Source organism: Electrona antarctica, assembly GCF_951216825.1.
Source record: "Electrona antarctica genome assembly, chromosome: 13".
Taxonomy (NCBI): domain Eukaryota; kingdom Metazoa; phylum Chordata; class Actinopteri; order Myctophiformes; family Myctophidae; genus Electrona; species Electrona antarctica.
The window spans coordinates 25,264,613-25,283,801 of record NC_136794.1 but is presented as its reverse complement, the minus strand read 5'-3'; the positions used below and the strand labels follow the sequence as shown (position 1 = coordinate 25,283,801).

General features: G+C 43.5%; 1 protein-coding gene across 1 annotated transcript in view; it reads right to left on the bottom strand.

Moving 5' to 3' along the window:
- Window positions 1-6,414: 6,414 nt before the first annotated feature.
- The window catches only part of pth2ra (parathyroid hormone 2 receptor a), a gene marked incomplete at its 5' end in the record, with an annotated part of 82,224 nt that continues 69,449 nt past the window's right edge, over window positions 6,415-19,189 (bottom strand). The window contains 4 exons of the mRNA XM_079518231.1: window positions 6,415-7,253; window positions 9,588-9,629; window positions 11,128-11,266; window positions 14,303-14,397. Of these exons, the coding sequence (XP_079374357.1) occupies window positions 6,855-7,253; window positions 9,588-9,629; window positions 11,128-11,266; window positions 14,303-14,397 (675 nt within the window). The 3' untranslated portion in view covers window positions 6,415-6,854. The remainder of the gene's footprint in view (window positions 7,254-9,587; window positions 9,630-11,127; window positions 11,267-14,302; window positions 14,398-19,189) is intronic.

Genomic DNA, 19,189 nt, shown 5'->3' with positions numbered 1-19,189 from the left:
CTATACGTTTCTGCTGAAAATAGCTGAGCTTCTTATTAGTCTATTGAGAAAACATGGATTATCATGAAGGTGCACGAGTGAATGTATAATGCACATTGTAAAGCACCTTTATTTATATATATATATATATATATATATATATATATATATATATATATGTGTGTGTGTGTGTGTGTGTGTGTGTGTGTGTACCAATGTACCGTTTACAGTACCATTTATTATGACAGGCCCATTAATTAGCCTACGGTATGTAAACTAATTTTAGTCGTCATGCCAATTATTTCCTCCCACATGCTATCAAGTTATATATATGTTATCTATCAAGACAGATTCTGCTACCAACGGAATATGTCGGCACCACTGCCCTAAACATGTAGTTGTTGGTGTTAGTAGGAATAAACACATGTAGCGCCTCCATCCTCCTCCTACACTCAACATTCCCTACTGACAGGTGACGCTATAGCCCGTAGGAGTACGTGCAGCAACAAAGATCAATTTCCCTGCCTGGCTTCTCTCCACCAAACACAGCGAAAGATGCTGTGGCAAGCCGAATGCACCATGGTGGATTCAAACCCCTAGACTTCGTGGTAGTGGTGAGAATATCAGGATACACAGTTTGCCGGCCACTGCTACAGAGCTGACAATGAGGTTATATCTTCCCTTCTTCTCTGGAGTCCTGCCTCAAAGCAGACCAGAGGTAGAAAACTGTCGTTCCCTGATGTCATGGCTAGGGACACAGGCATCAGTAAGCAGGAACTGGGGATGGCAATGAAGGTCCGGGAAGTCTAGCGTGATCTTGTGAAATCCACAATCTCGACCGCGGTCGAAAAATGAGCAGTAGCCTCGGAAACTCAGACGTTTTTATTTCCAGGGAGAAAAGCAGTGGTTCTCAAACTTATTTTCCTTTTTTTTTTTCAATGACCCCTAGTTTTGTATGCATCAGCCCCCACTTACAGGTCCATTTGGTTCCATTTGTACACTCTTCCTAACTATCAATCACTTTGACCCCTTGGAACATCCACACCCTCAAGGACCTTCACCACATGCACGTTAATTGTAATTACCTGCTTAGACCAATGATGAATCAAGTGTTCGCATGTTTCATTGTTGAATAGATGCAGAGATGTGCATGCCATTTCATACAGTCTTGTAATTACTGGCATTCATGATACACATGTGCAATTACAGTGGTGGGAATAACCTATAATTTAAAATAGAAGAATGCCAGGCAGCACTCATGGAAGTGTACAGTACCTCTCCTGTCATCCCAATTAGACTTTTACAGAATGAGTACTGCTCACATTCTTTCTAGATCTTTCTATATCACGCATGAGGAATGGAACTTGAAAACAGATGTGTTTGTTGTTTACGGTACATGAACATAATGTGTTGGTGTGTGTGGGGATGTTGTGTCATTTGTATACTTAATCTGAAGTGCAAATGTGTGCATTCTGTGTGTACTGTAGTGTAGTCTATAGCCCAGTGGTTACGCAATTAACCCCCCCGAAATAATCATTTTTGAACTGGGAATCCCCAAAATAATCATATTTGAACTGGGAATCCCCAAAATAATCATATTTGAACTGAGGACCCCCCAAAATAATCATATTTGAACTGGGAACCCCCCAAAATAATCATATTTGAACTGGGAATCGCCAACGTGAAAAGCATTTGGAATTGTACTGTAGGAGTTGAGGCATTACATTTAGATTGACTCAGTTCCACAGATAAATATTGTGAAAATAGACAATCTACAAGCTCACAACGTCCCACAACGCAATGCTTTGTCAGGTAATTCAGCTTCTATACTTTAGCTATGCTTCAAACTTTTTGCCTCTCAATTTGGCCAATGTTTGACCAGTTTTTATTAGGGTTGTCCCAATTCGATCACGTGATCGGAAATCGGGGCCGATCACGTCATTTTCAAATGATCGGAATCGGATCGGGAACAAAGAAATGTGATCCATAGTATCAATATTATATCGATATCATGAATGAATCGCTAGACTGGATATTGTCTGTGATTTTGGATATTGTACTATTGTGAGTGTATCACAATAGTGTAAAATATCGCATTGGGAAAATCGGCAGATACTCAAAAATAAATGATCGGGATCGGATCGGGAACAAAAAAGTAATCGGGACATCCCTAGTTTTTATAGTATCGTTTTTAATAACATTTTAGGCAGTAATGGTGGTCTACTTTTGATGCACTAATAACTGCACTAACTCGGATGCGCTTTGGGTGGCTACAACACAACATAATTGTCAACATGTTATACAGTACGAGTACCACCTCATTTAGTCGTCAAAATGAGACACGGCAGGGTAATTACTTGACATTTTAGGATGTCTTCTCATCAACACCAACCACAGCAGTTTCTCAGAAATCGATGACATCTCATTATAGCAGAGACATCAACTGAGCCCCTGCTGTTTGGACAGAATAGAGCGTCTGAAACCCTGACACACAACCACACACTCAGTCACGCACACGCAGTCACGCACACGCACGCGCGCACGCACACACACACACACACACACACACACACACACACACACACACACACACACACACACAGCCATGATAGCTGTCTTATGTAAACTCTATGCTATATTTATTTGTGATGTGTGTTCAAATGTTTATTGTTTTTCACTATATTATGTGTTGTATTTTATAAGTATACTTGCTGTGATCAGGGCAGAGACAAGAGAGCTTGCTCTCAATGGGCTTCCGTGAATAAAAAAGAAAAAAGAAAAGAAAGAAAGAAAGAAAGAAACTTTTTTCCCCGAAGGGCAATTGGTTTAGTTAGCATCCCGTGAACATAAAATAACATGAAATCACATTAGTAAAAGTAGCAGACACTGCACTGCATCAATGAACAAACATATTCATCAGTACAGCAATAAGAACAATACAATGACTGTCATAATATATTACCAGCATAGCAATATACAAACAAAATAATGAAGCATGAACATACTGTAGGTAGGCCTACCTCAACTCAATTCAGCTCAACTCTATTGTCACATGACAGATGTAAGAAGAAAAGGTGGGCACATTCTTCTCCATCATTGCCGTTTCAAGAAAGCTGTAAAGAAATAGAAAAAAGGAAAAAAATGGAAGAAAGAAGGCACTGGAGAAAACTCGGACATTTGGAGTCTTTTATTCGCAGGGTGCAGGAAAAAAGAACGTGACAACGTTTCGATGTTAATGCATCTTCATCAGCCATGACTTGATGAAGATTTATTGACATAACGTCACCTTCTTTTTTTCCTTGCTCCTGTGCATTCTTTCTTCATGTCTACGAGTCTTGCTCCGGAAATGCACCAGACGGTCACCAGCCTGAACTTGGCTTGAGGCGCAGTGGAATGTCAAACTCAAGGCCCGGGGGCCAAATCAGGCCCGTGAATGAATTATCTTTGGCCCGCGGGATGATATTTAATTAGTATTGGAACTGGCCCTCTGGTATATTGCACAGACCACCATAATACTACAAGTCCGACAATGCACTGCGAGTGCATTGGCACATATCGAGGGCCCGCAAGCACAAGCATGCGTCTACTCTTCACTATTGATCAGCAGTGAAAGTATATGGCTTGTGGTCAACTTTCAGCTACCCCTCTCCCCAAAAATGACTACATGAAGGTGGACTGCTGTTTGCCTGGCACAGTCCGGCCCTCGACTTGTACCAATTTCTTTATTTTGGCCCACTGTGTATTTGAGTTTGACATCCCTTAACATCCTTCGGCTCTGGGCTGTCTGCATCTCAAAGGGAAGGCAAGTTTGCTAAATGATTTATCTTGGATTTGATTGTAATTAACACATTTTGATCCCTTCGACAGGTATACTTGTCCTGATTAATTAAGTTTGCGCCATGCGCCTGTGGCTTACTGGAGGTTAGGGTTTTGGATAGTGTTAGTAATGGTCAGACTATCAGGAGGTCGAAGGTCGAACCAATGCCATGCTAACTAGTCTGGTCTAGAGGAACTAGACTCTAGAGCGGATACGGAAACGATGCACACACCAATTGTCTGTATGGGATGCAGAAGGGCGGTCCTTAAATCGGGATCGGATCGGGAACAAAAAAGTAATCGGGACATCCCTAGTTTTTATAGTATAGTTTTTAATAACATTTTAGGCAGTAATGGTGGTAGACCACCATTACTGCCTAAAATGTTTTTGATGCACTAATAACTGCACTAACTCGGACGCGCTTTGGGTGGCTACAACACAACATAATTGTCAACATGTTATACAGTACGAGTACCACCTCATTTAGTCATCAAAATGAGACACGGCAGGGTAATTAGTTGACATTTTAGGATGTCGTCTCATCAGCAGTTTCTCAGAAATCAATGACATCTCATTATAGCAGAGACATGAACTGAGCCCCTGCTGTTTGGACAGAATAGAGCGTCTGAAACCCTGACACACAACCGCACACTCAGTCACTCACACGCAGTCACACACACACACACACACACACACACACACACACACACACACACACACACACACACACACACACACACACACACACACACACACACACACACACACACACACACACACACACACACACACACACACACACACACACACACACACACACACACACACACACACACACACACACACACACACACACACACACGATAGCTGTCTTATGTAAACTCTGTGTTGTATTTTATAAGTATACTTGCTGTGATGAGGGCAGAGACAAGAGAGCTTGCTCTCAATGGGCTTCCGTGAATAAAAAAGAAAAGAAAGAAAGAAACTTTATTTTCCCCGAAGGGCAATTGGTTTAGTTAGCATCCCGTGAACATAAAATAACATGAAATCACATTAGTAAAAGTAGAAGACACTGCACTGCATTAAATGAACAAACATATTCATCAGTACAGCAATAAGAACAATACAATGACTGTCATAACATATTACCAGCATAGCAATATACAAACACAAATAATGAAGCATGAACATACTGTAGGTAGGCCTACCTCAACTCAATTCAGCTCAACTCAAATCAACTTTATTGTCACATGACAGATGTAAGAAGAAAAGGTGGGCACATTCTTCTCCATCATTGCCGTTTCAAGAAAGCTGTAAAGAAATAGAAAAAAGGAAAAAAATGGAAGAAAGACGGCACTGGAGAAAACTCGGACATTTGGAGTCTTTTATTCGCAGGGTGCAGGAAAATAGAACGTGACAACGTTTCGATGTTAATGCATCTTCATCAGCCATGACTTGATGAAGATTTATTGACATAACGTCACCTTCTTTTTTTCCTTGCTCCTGTGCATTCTTTCTTCATGTCTACGAGTCTTGCTCCGGAAATGCACCAGACGGTCACCAGCCTGAACTTGGCTTGAGGCGGTGGAACCATCTACATCCTTCGGCTCTGGGCTGTCTAGTGTCTGCATCTCAAAGGGAAGGCAAGTTTGCTAAATGATTTATCTTGGATTTGATTGTAATTAACACATTTTGATCCCTTTGACAGGTATACTTGACCTGATTAATTAATTTTGCGCCATGCGCCTGTGGCTTACTGGAGGTTAGGGTTTGGGATAGTGTTAGTAATGGTCAGACTATCAGGAGGTCGAAGGTCGAACCAATGCCATGCTAACTAGTCTGGTCTAGAGGAACTAGACTCTAGAGCGGATACGGAAAAGATGCACACACCAATTGTCTGTACTTGTGAATTATGGGATGCAGAAGGGCGGTCCTTAAACCGTCCAGAACAATCAACACTTTTGGGGACAAAAGATGCAATTACTTACAAAAAAAGTAATAAGTAACAAGTTACTTTTGGAAGGGAGTAATATTTAAAGTAATAATAATATCCCTTTCTTTTTTTACAGTAACTAGTAATAGGTAATATATAATACAGTTTTTGAGTGGTGGCTAACCGCTCCATTACGCAGCAATGTGTTTATGTACAGTATGTCTCTGTCTGAGCATGGACAGCTGCAACACCTAAAGTGGCCAGTAGAGTACAGCACAGAGTAAAGTGGCACAGGGTACACTACAGTACGAGCCCTGGGCCGTTCCTGGGGCTCTGGATGTTCCGGGGACCCCCACATGGTAACTCTGTCGTTTCTCGACCGTTTAGGACGCGGGGCAGCTCGCCGGAACCGGGCCAGACCCCCGGGGCGCGTTCCTGTGGATCTGGATGTTCCGTTATTTTTCAATTATATGAATTGTGCCTTTCACTTTCAGAGGGTTATTTATACGATTTTACAGCTATAAATTATACAGTACTTGTCCATGCCACCAACCCAGTGTTCTACAGCAGGGGTTCTCAACGCTTTTGGCCGGGGACCCCCGTAAATGCTTTGGCAATGTCTCGGGAGTCGGGACCCCCGCCCCGCCCCCTCCCTCCCTCCCTCCCAATATAAATGGACTGCAACAATAACCTTAATAATAGAGACAATACACCATAAATAAATACTGAAAACACATTAGGGAAGGTGTATGCATGTACTATGTGTAGGCCTACTATGTAAACTCTGTGACCCAAATTCCCAAAACAGAAATTAGACACTCTCCCAGGACCTAAACTAGTGAAAATAGCAGATCTACAAGCTCACTATGCGTCGCTTGCTGCATTATGACCGTGTAGCTATTTTCACTATTATTTTCTTCCAATTTATGGATTGTCTTAGATTTTTCTTTTATTTCATAAATCATTGAAATTTGGTTTAATAGCTTTTTTTGGGAATGCTTTTTGAAAATATTTTGAAATAATAATTAAAAACCAAATGTAGGAAACAAAAAACAAGGGGACCTATAACAATGTGTCCGCGACCCACAAATGGGTCCCGAGACCCAGTGTTTGGGGACCAGTGTTCTACAGTGTTTCCTCTTCGTCGTCCGCTGTGGTACTGCTGCTCAGAACGGGTGGCGTTTCCTTCAGGGAGATATCATCCACCTGCTTGGGTCCGCTGTCTTCTGCCTCCTCCCGCATGGACGGTTGGAGGCTGTCCGGGTCCGAGTTGCTGATCACGTAGCCTGGCAGAGTGGCGTGCACGCTGACCACTGGTGGGCCGTGACTTCGATAGACGCGACTGGAGACGAGTGCGGTGGAGCAGGTGGCGGGTCCGCCCCCAGCCAGGTGGGAGTGGCTACTGGCGCTGTTGTTGTTGTTGTTGAAGGCGCTTAGGACCGAGCGGTAGTGGCAGTGGCCCTGGCCTTTCCAGTCAAAGTTCAGATTCCAGCGTGTCCATGTTTTCTTTATCTCCGTCTGTACCTAGTGTCATTCGGAGGAGACATTTGCTTGTGAATATATAGCCTTCTTTTGTTACCACAAAAGCAATGATAGTGCTGCTATAGAGCGTCACAGTCCCGCCCCCTTTCAGAACGACAAGTGGCCCATAAGAAGAAAAACAAAACAAATAGTGTTGTATCCTGCCTTTATTTTCTTCTTTCTAATTATTCGGCCCAAAATATTGTGTTTGTTGTCATGATTTGTCACGGTCCGAGTTGGCTTTGTCTGCGGCGTAACCGTCTTTCTATAAATACTTTTTGAAAAGCCTATGGAGAAAATGAACGGGGAATCATTTCCTGGGCCACTCGTCGTTCTGAAAGGGGGCGGGACTGCTGCGCTCTATAAGGATGTAAAGAAAAAAAATATTATTTGGCAGTTCAACAAACATGTTTTGCTTTATTTAGACAAACTATAGTCAGTAATTGCAAAAGCGTAGGCCTATTTGTTAATCTACTGGACACAAAATGGCCGCTAAATGTCAATTGAGAAATCGGTGGATGACAATAAGGATAATGAAAACTTTATTGTCCATTAAATTTACATAACATGGAAATTTGTCTTTGGCACACCGGCAGGCAGTTACAACAATAAAACATTACATAAAATACACAGATATATGCATTAAAATACTATATAAAATGCATTCACATAAACACAGCAACAGTGATCATGAACAGTGGGTGTTAGGTGAACTATTTAAACATTTTCTTATTTAAAATGTCCACAGCAGTTTGCACAAACAAAGTTTTGTAACCCTTCTTTTTATCTAGTTTTGCCCTAAACCTCCTGCCCGATGGCAACAAGTAAAATTCAGAGCGAAGAGGGTGGGTAGGATCATTTTAAATCTGAATTGCTTTTTTGGTTATGGAGCGGTTGTATATGTCCTGAAGTTGCAATTATTTGTCTCCAATGATCTTACTTGCCTGGTTGACTACCTGGGTGAGTTTGTCTCTAACTGAGAGATTCCCAAACCAGGACACAATGTTAAAAGTGAGAACACTCTCTGGGGCAATTCACACTATGGTCCCGGGTTCGGACTCGGGACCACTTGTCAGATGTTGTGGTAATGTGAATGATGCGTACCGTTCCCGGGAGCGGATCTCCCAACCGTCCCCGAGACCGCATGGGGGGCGGGTCTCTGGACCGTTGAATTGTATTCAGATACGGATCGTTCCAATGTGAATGCATGCGTACCTAAAGAAGGAAGTGGACTGTTTTTTTTTAGAACGTGACATGATCTCTAGTCGACGAGCCAAGCGTCAACAAAAAAAAACACAGACGCTGCACGAAGCGTAACACCAGCTCATTTCTCAACGCCGCCCGTCGCCTATCTACAAGCTCACAACGCGTCGCGCGTGAGCTTGTAGATCTGCTATGTTGAATCTGCTATACACGCAGCACCGCAGTACGCGCTGATCTTGGACTACACGTGGCTCTTGGGCTTTGCTTGGCATAGTTTCCAAAGTAAAACAAAATAATAATAATGCTAAAGTAGAATCCATTAAACTAATATCAAACACGACACTGGAGCACAGAACTGACTGACACAGTGAATAGCAGGCAGGCTGACAGTGACGTAGTATAACGGCAAAGAGCCAAAAGAGGCAATACAATGCAGTGTCTGGATTTATTGGAGACAATGTCGCAGAGTTGATGGTCAGTGTCCGTGCGCACCAGTCATCAAGCACACCACCATCTGGAGGATGAAAGTGTGTTATGCAAGTGTACCCGGGTGCGCTGTTGAATCTCGGGCAATGTGAATCATGGCCATCGGGGACCAGGCAACCGTATTCGGAAACGGTTCCAATGAAACGGATTCAGTCCCTCTCAGTGTGAATTGCCTATGATTCAGTGAGTGATCTATAGACCATGGTCAGGGTGTGTTTACTAGCATTAAAACTTCTCAGTTTCCTGAGAAGATAAAGCCGCTGCCTTGCCTTTTTGTAGATGTTATGTGCATTGGTCTGAAAGATGAGTTTATTGTCTAATGTCTATGGTTGTTCCCAGATATTTAAAGTCACTGACCTGCAACACTTCCTCCCCACTCATAGTAACAGGCCTACATATGGACCCTGAGCCCTCTGCTCTTGACCCCCCTCCCAAACACAGCTCCTTGGTCTTAGTGACATTAAGGTCAAGGAAGCTGCTGTCAAACCAGGTGGCAATACGGTCGAAGTGCTGGGAGTAAGACGGACTGGAAACGTCCTGCAGGCAGGCAACCAAGGCCATGTCATCAGCAAAGCAAAGCTTTTCTATTTCCACAAAGGTATCTTTTGTGGTATTAAAGTGAAGACTGCAATTGAAGTAAGCACTCACCTCTCCATTGCAGTAGCAGTAAATGATGGACACAAAGAACCCCTGAAAGGAAGAGATTTCTGTTGTAAAAAGCCATGGTAAAATGGTGACACTGTCCTCCTCAATAGCTCAATTACTGTATTGTATGGTGACACTGTCCTCTTTTCTATCTGGAAAGATATATTTATTTCAATCTGCTTGCATTGAAGCATGACTCACTCCAACAAACACTCTGAAAGAGGCAGGTGACAGCAGGGCAGGTGTCTACTGTACTTGCCAGCCCATAGAGCCCAATGTGAACTTGGGCATTTTGAGTACCCTAACGTTTTATGTTAGAAATGTTGAGAACCCCTATTGTTCCCGATGTCCAGGCATCAGTGTGTGAATGTAATGCACAATCTCTGTAAAGCGCCTTGGATAAAGGCGCTATATAAATGCACCATTTAACATTTTATTTGTACCGAAATGTGCTGATCTCATCACATTTGTGATCACGGCTATGGCCGTATTTAGCGAATGTTAGCCCAACGACCTTGCCCTAAAGGGGTCAGATCTACATGGAATGAATTCTGTACTGTGTCGTTGTGTTGCTGCTTGCAGCTTACCTTTCCCTGTTAAAAATGAAACAATAAAGTGCCTTAAAGGACTCCGTGAGTGCTGGTATTCTCCTTCTTCTAAAAATGAATTCTGTACTGGCCATATAAGGAGCATGTCTTGAGTGTACAGGGTTTGATGAGGTCAGATCAACATATGGAATGTCAGAACAGGTCAGCTCCATATATGGAGATCTAAGGGTGGTAGCGGGGACATTCTTTCTCTTGAGTGTACAGGGTTTGATTAGGGCCTTAATTTTCGGGCCTGTTGAGAACTCTAGTTTTCTCCGGCTGCCAGGCGCGGCTGCACTAATAACTTTGGGGCAGGCCCGTCTAGAGTTTGAATGGACAGGTATCAGTCAAAAGGGAGACATCGAAGAGGAAAGATGGATGGGAAGTCAGAACAGGTTATTTTTTAGATCTAATGGTTTGAGGTTTGAGGTCAGATGTAAAGTTGCTGGCCAATATTGATGGCCCATATATGGGCAGGTCGCATTTACTATGACATCAGGGATCACGAGACCTGGGCACCATATGGCTTTCCCATGTATGGGGATTTTGAGTGACTGACTGATGGACAAAAATGTACGATTTCATAGTAAATGTGACCTGTGGTCGCAATTATTATTATGTTAAAATGTGTGGTAGCCAGCAACAAAGTATGTGATATACACAGTAACCTACAGCCTACTGTAGACTATATGTTGGATAAATCCTACACAACTTGGTTGGCAGGGCTCACAGCAGCCAAAAAGATCATAGCCCAACGCTGGAAACCCCCACATGACATTTCAAAAACACATTGGCTGCGAAGCTTTCTGGACATTGCCTATCTGGAACTGTCGTCGGCAAAGTTCAATTTTGTATGCCTTGAAATGATTATTATGTTTTGCTTTATCGAAAAATAAAAATGTAATGAGGAGAACAAAAATTAAAAACTCATAAAAAGGACTAGAACATGACTGCACCTGGAAGGAGTTGAAGAACAGCTCACAGTACATGCGGATCTCCCAGCTGGGTCCTTTGAACTTGTGCGGCATACCTACAAAGATGATGTAATGGACCCCGAACACCAACACCAGTACCAGGGTGGACTTGGCCAGCTTCCTGTGGACACACAAACAATAACATACACACAAACAAGATGTTTTTCAAAATGCACTTGAAACAGACAGCAGGAGTGCATATTGATCCAGTGACGATACATGAAAGCAACATGAGTTTGATGAGTCAACAAACAGACTGGCACTGATAATACAGTGTTAATGATTTCCTATTGGCAAACTGACTTCCACAGATGCACATTAGTCACAATGGGCTAAATAAAAACTATGCCTTACAGGCATAGCCCATGGCATGGAAGAGTGATGCGTTGCTGCCTTGAAGTCTCACTTGTGCTGCACCCCCCACCCCCCTGAGACTGCAACAGATGGTTAGAGACCACATCAACAGCATGATTCACTGGTCAAAGTGGCCATAATAACACAAATTAATTTGGTTAAATATGCATAAAAGTTAAAACCCTCTTACTTAACCAATTTCACTTTCAACATTTTTCCAAAATAGCGAACATAGCCGCTCTACACACCTTGTGAGTTTTTGTTCACCCATAACATGGACACTATAGGGTTGAGTGGTAAAATTACTGCACATATTGAGTGAACACAGAGGGCAGAAGCACTTTCCACAATGTACTTCTAGAATGCATAAATTATACATAGTACAAACTAAGTATGCCCACACACAGATGTTACCAATACATTCATATACTTGTCTGTATTAGCCTGTAGTGTCTTGCAGCCGTCGTTGCAAGACACACAGATATACAGCATGGAATTGTGGACAAAATCCAACGACAATACAATTTCTAGTCTTGGGTCTGAGAGGCTAAATCTCATCAAATGGTGGTCTGTGGGTTTTTCATGTGTTTAGGAGGTGACAGTACTTCATTAGACCCATTGGTATGGTTATGTGCAATGACCCTAACCCTAACCCTAACAGTGATATAGTGACATCACATTATCACCCCCTCCCCTAACCCCTCCCCCTTTATCATACAACAACGCGGATATCTATTCTAAGTCCGAGCATAGACATGGTAACGCCCCGCCTGCCTCTGATTGGCCTACCGACACTGCCCGTCTTGCCTGTCCTCCGAGATGCAAGGGTACTCCGTGGTGGGAAATAATACAAGGGAATGGCAACACGCAACAGTAACTAGTAACTTAAATTTTTGTAGAAGAGGCAAACTAATATTGTTTGTGCCGTTTGCTTTGATTGAGTGTTAGTGTTGATTATTGTGTATTAATCTAATTATAGTAAACTAATACTGTTATACTAAAAAAAATAAAGATCAAGGGAAAAGAGACCTTTTTACAGTACAATAATGTTTCAAGTTTACACATGTATACAAATAAACAGGCCAACGGCATAAACAATATTAGTTTGCCACTTCTACAAAAATAAAAGTTACTGTCGTGTGTGCCAAGCTGTCATTCTCGTACTTGTATTATTTATTTATTTCCCACCACTGAGTAACCTCACTGCAGACTATCCAGCATGTATCTTCCACCTCAGAGGACAGTCTTGTCAAAACAAGACTGTGTGTGGGCATACTTAATTTGTCTATATATAATGTATGCATTCTAGAAGTACATTGTGGAAAGTGCTTCTGCCCTCTGTGTTCACTCAATATGTGCAGTAATTTTACCACTCAACCCTATATGTTATGGGTGAACAAAAACTCACAAGGTGTGTAGAGCGGCTGTTAAATGTTAAAAAGGCAGACAATACAGTTATCATAGGCACAAAACATTACAATAAGAGCAGACCCATGCATACTCCACTCAAAGGCGGCAACCCCCCCCCCCCCCCTCCAGGCGGCAGGGCCACCGCCCCAAGAAGCGGCCCCGATGCAATGCATCGAGACCCCTGCCCGGGCGACCACCCCCCCATACCCAAAGGGCAGACCAGCCCCCACCCCAAAGCAGAGCACACACTAGGGAAGAATGCTGGCATATAAGATATCTAAGGTTGGCACGGAAAACCTCCAAGTATTGTGGCAGACAATGTTGGTCCAATATGATCTAAATAAGGGTCCCAAATTTTGTAGAAAGTGTCCAATTTAGAATGCAACATGCATGTAATGTATTCACAAGGAATACAGTCCATTATAATGTTATGCCATGATTTCTTTGATGGAGCAACATCCTTGATCCAAAACAAAAGAATATTTTTCCTAGCAGCAAACGTTAATAAGTTGAACAACCTCTTATGTTTGACATCAATAACATGATCATCCGGGAGACCAAGTAAAAGACACAACGGGTTTAAATCGATTGGGACACCAAAAATAACAGAGTTCTGATACAATGAGTTCTGATACAATGTCATACCAATAGTTCTGAAGCTTCACACAGGACCAAAGACAGTGAACATAATTACCAATCTCTGTCTTGCATTTAAAGCAAAATGGGGACGCACTGACATCCATTTTATTCTTGAGAGCAGGAGTTATATGTATACGATGTAATATCCTGAACTGGATGAACTTTTATGCATATTTAACCAATTTAATTTGTGTTATTATGGCCACTTTGGCCAGTGAATCATGCTGTTGATGTGGTCTCTGTAACCATCTGTTGCAGTCAAATAAACAAATAAACAGGCCACCGGCATAAACAATATTAGTTTGCCACTTCTACAAAAATAAAAGTTACTGTCGCGTGTGCCAAGCTGTCATTCTCGTACTTGTATTATTTATTTATTTCCCACAACTAAGTAACCTCACGGCAGACTATCCAGCATGTATCTTCCACCTCAGAGGAAACTCTGGTAAGGCCGGCAGTGTCGGTAGGCCAATCAGAGACAGGCGGGGCGTTACCATGTCTATGCTCGACATAGAACAGCTGTGGGTGCGGCTTCAGTTCAGGTGGATCACCCACCACCACCCACCAGGCAAACCAGGCATACTTAATGAACATAAAAACGTCATTTTAACAAATACTGTACACTTTTTTGAAAAACGTATTCCTCCTTGTATAATAATAATACCTGATGATCATGTTTTAGGGTGGAAAAAATCATGGCACTCCATCTTTAAAGGGTTAAGCATAAGTTGAGAAGGTCAGCATTGTCACCCACCTGTATTGTTTCCTGCTGTCATATCTCCCTGCATTTGTCTCTCGGATCTTGGTTGCCAGAACTCTCACAATGTTCAGAAACAGGATGAAGTTGAGCTAAAAAGAAGGAAAAAAAAATGAAACTATTACAATTTGGGTATGGTATTTACTTTTTTTTCTTGTTTTGTTGTTCTGCTGGATCTGTATAGCCTGGTAGAACCATTCCCCCTGCTGGACAACATTTGCACAGGAGGAGGGAACTTGTGAACCATTTACATAGATTGTGCAGTACATTCACCCATTCACACGCACATTCATACACCGATGGCGGCGGAAACCATGCAAGGCACCAACCAGCACATCAGGAGCAATTAGGGGTTCAGTGTCTTGCTCAAGAACACTTCGACACTAACTCTGGGGGAGCCCGCGTTCGAACTGGCAACCTTGCGGTTACTCTACCCCTGAGACACCGCCGCCCCCAAAACGACTCAGGGTACCAATGTGGTCAATTTTAATGTAGTTTGCAGGTCTTTCCATGTATTAGGGCCACAGAAGCTAAAAGCAGATCTACCAAGTTCACAGTTAACTTTTGGTACCTTGAATTTGGGGAAATGACTTGATCTGGTGTGGTAGGGTTCAGAGTCCCATTTCAGAAATGATGAGATGTATTTAGGACAATCTCCAAGCATGGCTTTATACAAGAACAGGTGCCAATGCAGTTGTCGTCTCTCTGTCAGGGAGGACCATCCAACCTTGTTATATAAGATACAATGGTGAGTACCATAGCCATCACCCGTAATAAATCGAAATGATGAGTGATAAACAGAGTCTAGGGATTTAAGTGATTTAATTTTTTTCAGTAGTTTTGTGTTCCCTTTTTTACCTGATAATAAAATCACATCACAATACATCAGAAGATCCTTGAACTTAACTTTTTACTTTTTGTATGTGTCTATGGAGTTAACATTACTGAGTCTAATTGGACCCCGGTGTGGTTAGAATCAGTGGCGTATCCAGGAATTACGTTTTGGGCAGGCAAGATCATGTGTTAATTGTCGTCTCCCCGCGCACAATCGTAGCACTAAAGGTTTTCAAAGAGATATACCTGCCAGACGAGTAGGATACAAAGGCTGAAAGGCATGCATTTACATTCCAATGGGTGAATGAGGGTCGCGCTATACCTCAACGGCCAATCAGCTGTCCATTAATAGTTCTCAGGTCTTGTTTTTGTCTTCTTTTTTTCTCATTGTATGGATTTTGGCCAGGCCAGAAATGGACGCCTGCCCTCGCCTTATTGTAGATACGCCTCTGGTTAGAATATTCAAATATGTCTTCCCTGTGTATTTTTGTTTTTTCCTGAGAGCTGAAAGGCTTTGAGTCAAAAGGCCCAATCGAAAATGCACCATTTTTGTGACATCATAACCCTAGATTGCTTTTGATGATTTGAGCCATTGTTTATCTTGTGAGTCAAAACATTTGCATATCTGCTCAGCTGGACTGCAGCCTTTGAGCAATATAATGTGTGATGGTTCTGGATTTGATACACCAGCTTGACTGGAAGCTGAAAATGATTAAGGGGGTCCCATATCTGGGCAGATATGTCAAGCAGTGCAGCGAACAAACATCCTCCACATCAAAGCAGTGCGGCGCGGCGGCTACCCGCACCTTAGACTGAAGCCCATCTCTAAATAATTGTGTTAAATCCAAGCTGAGAACTGCCAACGTTTACTGTGAAAAACAAACTTAGTGTAACACTCATAGTTGGAAAAGGTAGAATCACGCATTGACAGTTCTTGATGAATAACCAATCTTAGATACTGTATAATATTTAATGAGAAGAAAAGGATGTCAAGCTGTAAGAAGTTTGGGGCTTAATAAAAGGTGATCCAGGTCGGTCTCTACGGGCTCAACTTAAGAAGTTCAACTGTAAGAAGCTCAACTGTAAGAAGCTCAACTGTAAGAAGCTCAACTGTAAGAAGTTTGGGGCTTAATAAAGGTGATCCAGGTCGGTCTCTACGGGCTCAACTTTTCATGCCCGATTAAAGGGCATGAAAGTTGACTGGGTAAAGATGGTCACAGGTCATCCATAAGTTCAAAATTGTATAGTTAATTTAGCTATATAAGTGGGTATTTATTAGGCTTAATCAGATACAGGCTTTGAGAAAAAACATTCAAAGAGCCTATCAATGATCTGAGCTACTCAGTCTGAGGTAAATAAAAACTGAATGTTGGATGAATAAAAGTCCTTGAAGCTTTGTGGGATAACAGTCACATACTGAGGAGGTGTTTGCTCAGCCTCTTTATGAAGGCATGAACACTACAACACTACAACCGCAGGAGGAAGGCTGTTCCCTGTTGTTATAGCAGAGTGGAGAAAGCTCCTGTCAAGGCATTTCGTGTTTGACTTGGGGGTTTGCAGGGCGTGGCTTGGTAGTACCCTCGGGGTGATTCGATCTCGTGCAATGCATCTTGTAGAGAACAGTAAGTTGTTGCTGCAACTGTTTGCCGATGACTCAGCTTGCTGATGGCGTACTGCTGTAGAGCAAGGTCCCCATCTACCCCAATGCTTTTTAAGGCCTTTTTTTGAGTGGTGCAACCACTCCAAAGAACAGCAATGTCCCTATGTCCACATGTCTGTACCTATGTCTGTCCCTCTGTTTAGAGTACCAGTAGGGGCAAAAGTGGCGCTGTTGTGCTAGAAACAGAGAGAGAGATATAATGTTGCACTGTTGCCTGCTAATTACAGAGAGAGAGGGGGGGGGGGGGGGGAGAGAGGGAGAGGTGTCTGCTAAATGCTAATTCCCCCACACAGTAACTCGGAAACGGGACGGCTCGCCGGAACCCTGGGTGCGTTCCTGTGGGTCTGGAAGTTCCGGGGACCCACTGGGGACCCCCACACGGAGTTGCACCACTCAGTTCACAGGGGTGTGATTTTTGGATGAGGTCTAGCTGCCTAAGAGTGGTCGGCGAGAGGCATTCATCCAGGCTAGGCAGGAGTACTCCACAATGCGCCTGAACTGGGTCTTGTAGATGTTGGCCCTGCCTTTAGCATCAAGCTTGTTGGCCAGCTTGCGCAGTGCTCCAAGACCAGCACGTTTGCAGATGTTGGACAGATGGCTGGTCCATCAGTGGTTGCGTGGCAGTCTCAGCTTTGTTGGACGTAAAAGGGGGCATAATAGGTTGCGAAAAAGGTTGCTAAAAAAATGTAGCTTTTAGCAAAGGTTCAATGAGGAAGGTCTATGTTGTCATCTACAGCTTGAGAGGCCAGCACATCTAGCCAATCTGCATTCGGCAGGCGATTGGACTCTGCCTTTATATATCACTGCCTCTGACACTTGTCATTCTCTTTTCAGTAAAGCAACCCACCTTGTCCATCTAGCGTGGAGAAGGAAGGATGTTCATCTGCACTCCCACCACCAGCATCTAGACTCCAATATATAGGGGGGTTCTCCCTATAAAAAGCTAATCTTATACATTAAATGCAAATTAAGTCTAATGGCAAAAATGTTATCATTTCTGCAATAAAACTATGCATTTGCAACAACTTGATCTCTCCTTTCATTGAGTGGGGAACATAGAACCAGTTTTTGGTTGAGCGGGGAACATGGAACCTTTTTTGGGGGGCGGGGGAGTGGGGAACATAGAACCTGGGGAACATAGGGAGGACCCCTTGCGTCACGGCACCCACTTTGAGAACCACTGCCCTATGCAATGTGGTGAACAGTAACAAAGTGCATTTAATGTTATTGTTTTGAGCATTACTTACTTACTTGAGTATTTGTAATGGATAATGCAGGGGGTCCAGTGTAGCCATGAGAAAGTTTGCATCAATATTGTGTCTAATCGTGCCTATCTATCTATAACTAAAAAACATTTCATGGATGCACCTGGGAACGTATCCTCAGTGATGTATCCTGAGGTCAACGGGGTTTCGGGTCTCTCAACATCATACCCCTCACTCAGGCGACCCAGCCGGGAGTGATCAAGTCCCGACTTACGTCCCAGTAGCTACCCTCAATCAGTCCCACTAGGGAAAAACCAGGGGCACACAATCCGTTGGAACTACTCCAGAACTACTCTGCCCGTGCTGGGAGGTACACTTCTGGCGCATGGAGGGACTAGGCTCTGTGGGTTGTCTCCTGTCCGGGCCCCTCCTACGTCTCACCAGGTCCACTCCTGCTCTCACCAGGAGTAGAGCGAGGACCTGTGCGTTGCACCAGAGTCCCAGCACCAGACAGTTAATTCAGGAGTGGTGGGCAATGGTTCCGCAGGGTCATGGTGCTGCGGTTCCGCTTGCTGCTTGCATGGCCCTCCCAAAGGCCTCACCGAGGGCTGTTGGGCTTCCTCCTCACGGAGGACACAGGCTGGGGCGCTAACCCATACTGCTCACCTGGGTGCCGTCTACATTCCGGCTGTCACCCGTCTCTCCGGTGGTCACCAGACTATACCTGGTTGTCACATAGTCTATTCCTATGAGTCACTATAAATAGAAGAACTATAACTAAAAAACATTGCATGGATGCACCTGGGACGTATCCTCAGTGATGTATCCTGAGGTCAACGGGGTTTCGGGTCTCTCAACATCATACCCCTCACTCAGGCGACCCAGCCGGGAGTGATCAAGTCCCGACTTACGTCCCAGTAGCTACCCTCAATCAGTCCCACTAGGGAAAAACCAGGGGCACACAATCCGTTGGAACTACTCCAGAACTACTCTGCCAGGGCTGGGAGGTACACTTCTGGCGCATGGAGGGACTAGGCTCTGTGGGTTGTCTCCTGTCCGGGCCCCTCCTACGTCTCACCAGGTCCATTCCTGCTCTCACCAGGAGTAGAGCGAGGACCTGTGCGTTGCACCAGAGTCCCATATAGCCTACCAGGCTTTTCAAAGCATGTGAATAATTGTAAATGT